General features: G+C 40.3%; 1 protein-coding gene across 1 annotated transcript; it reads right to left on the bottom strand.

The window, feature by feature from the left end:
• Positions 1–283: 283 nt before the first annotated feature.
• LOC104808415 (LOB domain-containing protein 42) lies at positions 284–1,690 on the bottom strand. Its single transcript, XM_010534094.2, has 3 exons — positions 1,603–1,690; positions 1,232–1,463; positions 284–985 (listed from the first exon to the last, which is right to left on the bottom strand). Exons 2-3 carry the CDS (start codon positions 1,419–1,421, stop codon positions 525–527), a joined length of 651 nt encoding a protein of 216 aa, XP_010532396.1. The 5' UTR covers positions 1,422–1,463; positions 1,603–1,690; the 3' UTR covers positions 284–524.
• Between the last annotated feature and the right edge of the window lie 9,584 nt (positions 1,691–11,274).

The following is an 11,274-nucleotide window of genomic DNA, read 5'->3' as shown; positions in this document are numbered from 1 at the left end:
TTGATCTTTTTCTCGTTCCAAACTTTCGAAACGTATTTGCATTGGAATATATATACATATAACATATACATATGTCTTGTTTTTGGTAAATGCGTAAATAAATACGAATCGGAGTGCATGGTACAATAAATGCAGTGTCAAACTGACATGGAACCTCGTTGATGCCAGCGTTGACCACACCGATGCCAAACACCAACAAAACTCGTAGGCATCTAAGTTGATACAAAATTTATGATGCTCAACATGGAATTGCATTGCATAAGTTCGTTTTTGGCAATTAATATGTGATAAATGTTTTCTTTAATGCGCATATAACTTACAGGGAATTCTCTATTAGCGACATAAAATATGATTTGCATAAACACCGAGCCTATATATACATAAGATCCCATCGACCACGACAGGTTTTCTTTTCTCTCCTCCCATTATGCAGGTAGTGAGTTTATTTAACAAAGCAAAACTATATATATTGTTATTAGTTATTGATTTCTAATACTTTTCTGTTGACTTGATTCAACTTATATCTAACCAAGCCTTAGCTCCAAACCAACATCCTCGACATTGGTTCGATCATAAAACCCAAGTGCAGAACCGGCATCGAAATGGACATCAGCCGAGGCGTTCATGGTCTCGAGCGGCCATGCGTTGCGGCTCGATTCTCCGAGCTGGTACTGGGACCAGTCGAGCCGTTTGAACCGGCGGGTCGGGGCCTTGGTCTTGTTGATGCGCGGGGTGTCCGAGCTGCCATCATCAGGGGCGGGGTCTTTGGCCACGTGGCGAATGTCGAAGGTCTTGTGAGGAGGGATGATCTGGTGCGACGCGGGTGCACCAGGGAGAGGGCTGTGTGTGATGGACGAGCCGTTGAGGACCGCATTGACGGCCGCTTGGCAGTGGGACCAGTTCCCCGAACACATCAAACCCACTGATCCATCCACAGGATTCACTATCCTTCCACACGCCTCGTACAACAACGACTTAAATATTGCTACAACAAATACGCGTACCAATTTATACATAAAATAAAAAAGAAACTCCTCAAATTTTCTAAAAAAGAATGAGAGACTCGTAATTTCATTTGTTTATAATTTCATTGAAAAGACCGCAAGTTCTGAAAAATTGATTCCTAGAAAAGTAAAGACAGCTTTTTAGTTGAAAAGGATGAATAAGAGTCGTAATCTACTTGGATCTATAAAAAAAAAATCAAACCCTACAGCTATATATGTATGTATACCGGGGCGGAGATGGTAGGGGCCGGACTCGATGAGGTTGAGGAGGCCGGCTCGGCCGTAGAACTTGGCGAGGAAGAGAGTGGCGTTGGCTTGGGACTCAGGGGATTTGATCCATTGGAGGCATGGCCTTATGATGCATTCCTGGTTGCAACCCTTCCGTAGTACCCTGCACCCGTTGCAGCTTATCCTCATCTCTCTACAAGCTCCTACATATACATCTACATATACATGGATGTTTTCCTCTCTCTATATGTGTATATATATCGGTGCATGTGAGTGCGTGTATGTGAGTTTTGTTGTCGATGAACGAAACTACAAGGAGCCTATGTATATATAGAGGGGGAGATTATTCATCATCTACATATACATGGATGTTTTCCTCTCTCTATATGTGTATATATATCGGTGCATGTGAGTGCGTGTATGTGAGTTTTGTTGTCGATGAACGAAACTACAAGGAGCCTATGTATATATAGGGGGGGAGATTATTCATTATGGGTTTCTTTTTCCCCTCTTACCTTTTTTTCAGCTTTTTGGAGCGCTCTTGGAGAGAGTGTGGAAGCCTCGTTCTACGCATTTCAAGTTTTGATTTTCTACCGAGTTATTAATAATATGTATAAAAGGTGCATTGGATTCTTTTGATAATTTCGTCTCGTTTGGTAAAACGTATTTGGTTCCTTTTCGGGATAAATACGAAAGAATTACTCTATTTTTTTTAAATTTTAAACGAAAATTGAGGTAATATATTGAGATATGTCAACTTTATATCTATAACTCAAATGCCGTAAAATTTTGAAAAACGAAATTCTTCACGGTAATTATAAATTTATAATGGTAATTGAGGGTGGGAAACAAGAGATAAGAGACCTAAAAACCGGGGGTCGTGCTGTGTGTTTCAGTGTAATTGCAAATTTTCATTAGCTTTTGTTTTGGCAAAAGTTGGGGAGTGCCTTCTTCGGGAACTCCAATTTCGTCTCATTCATCTTTTGAACTTTTCTGTTCTTCGGGATTTGCCCTCCATGCAACACCTTATTACGCTTTTGCCATCCATCGGCTTCTCCCGTCTTTTGATTTCCTTCCGTCACAAATATTTGGAGTCCACGTAGACATAGCATAAAGCTTCCGCATGATTTCCTCAATTTTACATCCTTTTGGTTCGTGAGATTGATGTTAGAATCATTTGCTGAAAATAATAATTTCCACGCACCACAGAGAAAAGTAGCAATAAGACTTGGAGAGGGGGCAAATTTGTAATTTGAGAGTGACGAGAGGGGTAGAAATACGAGGAAGCCTGGCGATGAAAGGTGGGAGACATGCACGAGAATCACCCCCCCAAGTCGATTACCGACAAAACCGTAAAAGGAATATTTAATTAAAAAAAAAAAACTCGAAGCCAAACCAGAAATTAAAAAGAAAAATAATTACAAAAAAGGTCACGTGAAATACACGTGAGCACAGAACACACACACACCCCCGCGTGTGTTCGTTCGCCATTTTTAAATGTCTATAATCTTACATTGCCCGCCTCTATGATGGAACCCTCTTTCTTTCCAGTTTTTTTGGGAGTCCGCCGTACGGTTCTATCGAAATATTACGAAAAAAAATTGCAGTATTTACTATAAATGATTACGTAATTTTTTTTACGTTATTATCATGTTTGGTTTACGCAAAACTGTGGGCGCCCGAAGAAAAGAAGAAAAGTAAAATGGTTTTGAGTGTAAGAACAAGGTTTCGAAATATAATCGTACTGATTTTTTTTTTTCAAAGAAAAAATGTTTGCCACTAATCGTAGTGTTTAATTATGGAATACACCCGAAAATGTTTTGCAACAAACAAGTAATGGTGTGAAGAGGATGAGCATCTTTACGCATTTGAGAACGCATTTTGACATTACCAAACATATTTAGAAAACCACGTCGATTTTTAGTCCCGCGTAAGTAAAACTACTTCCATCATAAATAGAGGGTTTAAGTACAGCTGCTATCCAATTTATGTTCTTTATCTTCACTTTTCACGTTCATATCATAAATAATATTTTACAAAACATATACAAAAATTATGTTAAATCTACTAAACCTCAAATTTATTCTTATCTTTTTTGTAGGATATGTTGGGGATAATAATGGGAAATAGTTTTAGAAAAAGGAAAAATGATGAATATAACGAATGAACACAAAGTTATATGAGTCTAGTCAAACGATTTTTAAAAAGTTTATTTACCCCTTGATTCGAAATAAGACAAAATATTTTCAGAGATTCAACAAGATTTATGTAGCGGTTCATTTTTGGATTTTCATATCTGAAATGTCTAGAGTGTCTGACGTGAAAATTAGTGTATCTTGCCAGCGTCAAATGTTATTTTAAATTAGATGATCTTAATGGAATTTTTCATATATATTTACGAGTCTTGTGGAGAAAATAGTTAGTTTAGACGAGATTTATCACCTCCCCAACGAGAGAGGTATCGTTGGCCCCTCGTGAAAATTAAAATGTGAAAATGTATAGTCGTATTATAGTTGAGTGGTTCATCTATCTTGTCAATTGATTTATCGAACGAAAAAATGTTGAACTTGAAAGGCTTGTTCCATGCCCTTATTCAACGTATAAAAATGACTCATGTTGAACACTTTTAATGAAAAAATTGACAATAATTGTTGCATTAATTTACCTATGAAGAACTCAGATTCTTCTTAGAAATATTAATCTTAGGGATAAATATTAAATCTCGGCGATGGGTGGATATCGAGGCAATCTTAATAAACTCTCATCTTTTTTATGAAAAATATTTTATAGATTTGAAATAAAAAGAATGTGATATTCTGGGCTATGATGAGGGTTGAGAGTGTTCGCTGATGCAAATGGCACGATCAAGGAGCAGCTCCCCGAGTACCACTAAAACCAAAGGGATACAAGAATGAATCGAACGCGTCGAAATAAGACAGAGTGCACATACCTTTTCGGTTGACTATCCCGAGAGAACTCCAAAGTTAAATGTGTAGAATCACCATTTCTCCATCTTGCCTCACCAAGATAGCACAACACACCCAACTTTGGCATGACCCATGATTAGTGTTGAGGACAGTTTCAATATTTTGTAGTGGCCGCGGGTCATTACAGATGGTATCAAAGCCAGTACTCGCCTAATGCGATGTGGTTTGAGGATGAACCAGACGGAAGCTGGTGGGTCTATGATATCCCGAGGTATGATGAGGATTAAGAGTGTTCGTCGGTGCAGATGGTACGATCAAGGAGCGGCTCCCCGAGTACCATTAAAGGCAAAGGAATATAAGAATGAATCGAACGCACCGAAATGAGAGATATTCGAGGGTTATGTAGGTATGAGACTATATGGTGTAAGATAACATAAAAGCATTAGTTAGACTACTCATAGCAATAAGGTGCACATACCTTTTCGGTTGACTATCTTGAGAGAACTCCAAAGTTAAACATGCTAACTTTGGAGCAATTTAAGGATGGATGACCTAATAGAAAATGTCTCGGTATACGTGTAAGTGAGGACAAAATATGCTGAAATATCTCGTATTGGTGTATGAGAGTAATTTTGATATTTCGTAGTGGCCGCAGATCGTTACGAAAAAGATCTTTTATAGATTTTTCCCCGACAGTCCCATTAATTGGCGTGGTGATGAAGAGTCGCTAAAGATATTAATGACTCATCAAACCTACAACTCAAAAATTATAATATATATATGAATATATATAAAAATTATAATAAATATATGAATACATATAAAGAGAAAGATAGGAGATTACAAATTGTTCATTACATTTAAACATTTTGAATTAAGTTGAATTTGAATTTGATGTTAGTGATTCTTTGAATTTTTTTTGTTAACGGTAAATCGTATAAATATAATTGTTTTACAACAAGAAAGACCAATGTGTAGCATCCCTGAGTACAATAGCATTGTTCATGGTACCAGATCCAAATGAGACTCAAGGATTATACTAAAACTGTGACACTTGTATCCCGTATACATGATATGTCACATGGACAAACTAGTAAAATACAAAAACACAAAATTACGGGAATTCAAAAACTTTTAATACAATACGCAAGGGAATGTTTGACAGCGATCAAGTCACAAAATCACACATGTCTGAAATAAAAAACCATACAACCGTACAACCGTAGGAGCCATGTTCCATAGTTCAAAATATACAACGAAGAGAAATACATCTGTACATGATGTTGCCTTCACAAATTCGTCGTCGTCCAAAGTGCTCTATTCGTGTTCCTCGGGATCTGAAAAATTCAACAATGGATGGCTAAGTATAATGCTTAGTGAATGGCTTGGTTTGAGCCCAGAGGGCCCATTCTCATGGAGAACAGTGCCAACTAATATTTCTATACAAGAATTCCCGTATTTTCACTTATCCATTTTAATTTCATGCAACAATCCATTATAATTCATTAAATTCCAATTATTATTCCACGCATTATCGATATCATTTAGTACTGACTCAAATCATCTACCAATATTAGATTCAACCCTACTTCTCTGTAATAGTACGGATTCCACTTCGTCAACCAGTATTATTACGAAAACGACCATGCAAATCCACCAGTACTGACTCCACGTCGTCAATCGGTATTGGCTTTACTAAACATTCTCATAACAGTACTGACTCCACTTTGTCAATCGGTACTGTTGTAGGAGCGTTCATACAAAAACACCAATACTGACTCCATTCGTCTACCGGTACTGATTCCACCACATATTTCTATAATAGTACTGATTTCACTTCGTCAACGGTACTATTATAGAATATCTACACAATCCGCCAGTACTAACTCAATTCGTCAACCGGTACTGGATACGCTTCCTCCTTTTCTTCGTACTAGTACTGATTCTATGCCGTCAACCGACACTAAGTACAGGATCCATCAACCATTCAATCCCATGCATATTCAAAATCATTTATCTTTTATTCTCACTACTTTACTATTCTCCAAATTCTCTCCTGTATTTATTTCTCATGCTTGCAGGTTTGTAATCCATTTTCACTATTTTCCATATTCGTTTAATCCACTTATTTTATCGTTTGCATTCAGTTATAGCTTAGCACCCGTTCTACTTTGATCCGTTGAGAGTGTTCTTTTTCCAGCAATTGGTTCAGACATGCCGGTATACTCATCAAACCGTCCGATCTAGTGTTCATTTTACGTTGCGTTCTTGGTGGTTTTCAGCTTAGATCGATCGGTTCGATTCTCAGACCGTTCGGCCCACACGTCTTTTTGGTCAGTAAGCCCTGCTTCGGATCACTCGCTAATGTGGTCGAAATCGCAGCCGTCCATACTGGACCGACTGGTTCAGACCTAGTTCGAATCCCGATCGAGATTGATTTTCTTTTCTATTTTTTTTCTATCCAGACGTCAGACCGGTCGATCCAAAAGCTGGACCGATAGGTCTGGATGCTGTTCATCATTACTAAATCTTTCTAAGTCCTAAATCCTTGCAGAAACATTAATTTCCACCATCACAACATGAGAAATGAATCTCACAAACTCAACTCAAGCCAGTCACCTCGGATTCAAGTGTTGTGCGATTTTGACCGAGCTTGTGTGCATTCTATGGGTCATCTCGGGTCGTCAAACTTTCAAAGAACCTCCTAGGGATGTCCCTCTTCGAGTTCCCGAATTTGTTTTGCCTCAAATCCCCCTGAATCTCCCTCTTTTCCTCTCTTTTTGAAGAATCGGTTTCTGGATTGCAGAATGGTGATCTCACCGGTTCGAGCCGATTAAATGGATGTTTAATGCTGCCATAGGGCTAGTAATAGTGTAGGAGGACCAGAGGGTATCGTCCACTATGTCTGGGTGGTAACCGTTCACGCATAGGGTCGATGTGTCGCGAGAAAATCGCGGCTGAAAATGGAAGAACGTCAGCATTTTTGGCGTTTCCTTCCCCATATCTCAGGTCCGGTCTGGTGTCGGATCGCTCGGTCTAGGCCTCATGAACGAACAGACTAATCGGTCTAGACAGATGGACTGACTGATATGACCAGTTGTCCTTCTTTTCTTCGTTTCTTGTCTAGACCAATCGGTCCACTATTGGACCTCCGGTCTAGACCCCGCTTTCCTTCGTTTTTTCAATTTTTTTGATGTGTTTTGGTCCCATTTGTCTTTTGGTTCCATATTTATGCCAATTGTTTTACTTTTTAGACTTGATTTACCCTTCTTTATTCCTGAAAATAAATTAAATCATTCATTCGAGAATCGGGGTATTACAAAAACAGTCACAGATATTTATAATCCTAATCAATGTAGTAAAAAACTAAAGTCTACCTTTGCCCTTGCGAGGTTTCCCGACTAGTGTAAACTCTATAGGATCAAGGTGAATTTTGTTAACACAAGAGCGAAGGTTATATTGAGAATCTTGAACTGTGGCAGTAGTGGAAGAACGAGCGCATAGAATTCATTGGGCTTCTGCCATTAATTCTTCATCTGAGTCAAAGCAAATTTTTTGACAATGATAGATAGTGGGTGTGGTAGAATTGCTTCTGATGGCAGGGGATGTTGAGGAGGGGTAATAATAGCCTCAGCTGTGTTGGGCGGGCCAAGGGTAGTAGACTGGTTGGGAGCCGGTGAACTTATACTCGGTTTATAGGTGATGGCTCGGATTTTATCTGGATTTTATACAAGTATGCCTTTGGTTTCTAAACGGTTTCCACACATTCTTAGGCATTTTTAGAGCCATCCTAGGGTCTTGGGACCATTTCTTGACTTTGGCAGGACCTCGAGAGCACAACGCAGAAATTCGGCGGGAAACGGAGAAAACAGGCTATTGGTCCACCCCTGACCGGAATGTACTCCGGCGGATCAATCGGGTACAGTTGATTCAACCGAGAGAGGAGAGGAGACGCGGAAGAAAATGAAGAACTCATCCGGTCCGGAGCTGACCAAGTCTGGTCAGACCCAGACCAGCAGAAGAATCCCCAGTCCGCCTGCACGCTCTGACCTGGGCGAGCTGGCCTGACCAAAAACAGCTCTGGTCCGGCGCTGACCAATTCCGGTCCGCCGGACCAAACATGAGCATACTCCGTCCCTCAGCGTTGAGTTAAGCTGTGGTCAGACGAAAAAAAAGAAGGCCCGGTCCGGAGCTGACCAGAACTGGTCAGCCCGGACCAGGTGTGTTACGTGCCCATCGGTCCGCCGAACCACTCCGAAGACGAGTTGACCAAGCAAAACTGAACACCTGGTCCAGAGCTGACCAAATCTGGTCAGCCGGGCCAGGATTACATGCCCTCCTCAGTCAGCCAGCGCACTCCGTCCTGACTAGACCCGAAGCGCATCTGGTCCGGAGCTGACCTATTCAGGTCCGCCGGACCAGAACATCTATGCCAAAAGCCAATCCGCCAGCGGTTCTCCCAATCAGCCGGAGAAGACCCTCTGAAGGCCTGGTCCGGAGCTGACCAGTTTTGGTCAGCCGGACCAGGACCACTTCTGCGCCAGTTCTGTGCTTTCATTTACTCCCGGTCCGCCGGACCAATACATGGTCCGGCTGACCGCGTGACCTGGAAACAGATTAAGTCCGATTTTTTCGGACTTTTGAAGGGAGCTCGATTTGGGAACGAAAAGAACGGCGATTTTCTCTCCTCCAGAAGACCTAGGGCCGAAATCTTGAAGGAGAAACAAGGAGTTTGCTTTGGTTTGAAGATTGAAGATCCTATTGAGCATTTCTTTCCCTTTCTCTCTATGTTTTCTCTAGTTATTTTGGTGTTCTGGAACATGAGTAGTGAGTAGTTTCTTGTTGTGGGATGAGGGATTAGCCCTCATGTAAGGATGCTTGTATTCACCTTGGACCCAAGATTATGCTTTGTTTATGCTTTCAAATCCTTGCATTGAATGGAATTTGAATTCTTCAAGTTTATCTCTCTTGAATGAATGTTTAGGGAAACCTAGGATTTGTTGAATTGAGTGATGCAATTGTTTGGGTTTTGATTGCTAGAGTTTGATGAATGGTGTTTAATGCTTCTCCCTTGATGAAAATCTTATGGGTAGAATTTAGAATTGAGAATTTCATGGAAACATGGATTCTTGATTCTTGGTGCATTCATTGAAATGGTTTGAGATTGAATGCGAAGAAATTCGATTCAATCCAATTTAGGATCGTGACAATGGAATTTAATGCATTCCGGATTTTACTCTGACCCACGAAAGTGGATAGAGTGCTCTCTTGGATAGCGGGATTTCGAGTCGAAAGAACCGAACCCGATCTTAGTTTTCGAATCCCTCACTTTAGAACAAGCATGATCTAGGTGCATAATTTCTTACGGCATCTTTGCATGATCGGTGAAATCCGATTCCCATAACCTTTCCCATCGATTATCTTTTCTTGAATTATTGCTTGCTTCGGTTTTATTTCTTTCATTAAATTTTCTGCAACCTTGAAAACCACCAAAAACAATTCTCCAATTTTATTTTTACCATTTTCCTAGTTTTAGTCGATTCCTAGCTTAACCGCTTAAGTCCTTGTGTTCGACCCCGGTACTACAACATCCGTTTACTTGCGGATTAGTTGTGATTCGGGTTACAAATTTAAGACTCGTCACGCAAGTGATCAAGTTTTTGGCACCGTTGTCGGGGACTTTTTACGGTTTCCATAGGTAGGATAGATTGACTCTAGGTCAGTCTTTCCGGAGTCTTTGATTTTTTTCGGTTTGAATTTTTGTATGTTTGTTCACTTCCTTTTTCTTTGCGTGTTTGTGTTATTTTTATTTTTCTCTTGAGTCAATTTTCCTTATTTCTTTTTATTTCTTGATTTTTCTCTTTTTATTTTTACTGTTTGTATTTCCCTAGACTTTTCTGGACTTATTGTTCTGGATTTTTCTGGACTTTTCTAGACAATTTCAGATTTTCCTGGACTTTTTCGGGATCGTTCTGGACTTTGTCGGGTTAGGGATTCGTTTGTGTTTTGGGTATGTTTGAACCCTAACTTGGTTGCGATTTGGATTTGTTTCGGTTTTATCGATTTGTGCTTTCTTCGATTGGTGGTTGCTGACCCCTTGGCCAATTATTTCAGATTCTGAACTTCATAGGAATATGGGTTTGGTTTCGGATCAAAATCGATAGGATAGATCGTATTATTCACATAGGAATATGGTTTGATCGATCTAGGATTGATGATAGTGTTCTTCATGCATCTAGTTTGATAAATCACATAGGGATATGGATTTAGAGAACTTTAGATAGTGAGTTATATGCCGGGAGGTGATTTCTCTATCTTTGTTGCTTGACGATTCCCGAATACAGATTCAATATCGTGATTCTCGCATGCTTAGCATATACCCATACACGCGAATACGGTCCCGACACCCACGGTCATCTTAGATTGCTAGTTTACACATTCTTATTGCTTTGCTTCCTTATTTTCTATTCTTTCCATATACTTCCACCATCACTTTCACTTATACTTGCTTGATTTAGTCTCGATTAGGATTTAGATTTAGCTACCGGTCCTTGCGTTCGACCCCGTGTTACGACGATCCGTATCCTTGCGGTGAGTTGTGAATCGGGTATAAATTCTAGACTCGGTACACACGTATCAAGTTTTTGACGCCGTTGCCGGGGACTGGTTAGCCTATTTCTAGGTCTTTATTGATTCTAGATCTTTGCTTGTTTTCTTTTTCTTTTTCTTTTTGTTTTTCTTTCTTTTGCGGATTCACTTGGTTTCGAGTGCTTCTTTTTCTTTGCGAGTTGCAGGGTTTTAGTGCATGACAAGGAGCTCTACTCGGAGAGAAGACCTAGTCTACGATCCAGAGATTGAGCGTACCCTGAGAGACATCTGAAATCAGCAGAGAAGAGAAGCTATGTCGAGGTCAAGCAATTCGCACGACCATGCGGTTCATGATGAGGAGCATCAAGAGAATCAAGAGCACATGAATCCGCTCTACGATCAGCAAACCGAGGGCGATCACAATCACGCCCGTATGGAGTCCACCATAGGGCTTAGCCGTATACCCTGGTCAAGTCCATGACCAGGGGCGAATCCACGCCCGTCACCCGCGTGACGTTGGCCATCGC

Source organism: Tarenaya hassleriana, unplaced genomic scaffold, assembly GCF_000463585.1.
Source record: "Tarenaya hassleriana unplaced genomic scaffold, ASM46358v1 Cleome142, whole genome shotgun sequence".
Lineage (NCBI taxonomy): Eukaryota > Viridiplantae > Streptophyta > Magnoliopsida > Brassicales > Cleomaceae > Tarenaya > Tarenaya hassleriana.
Note: the sequence above shows the minus strand (reverse complement) of the source record. Positions and strands in the feature narration are given on the sequence as shown.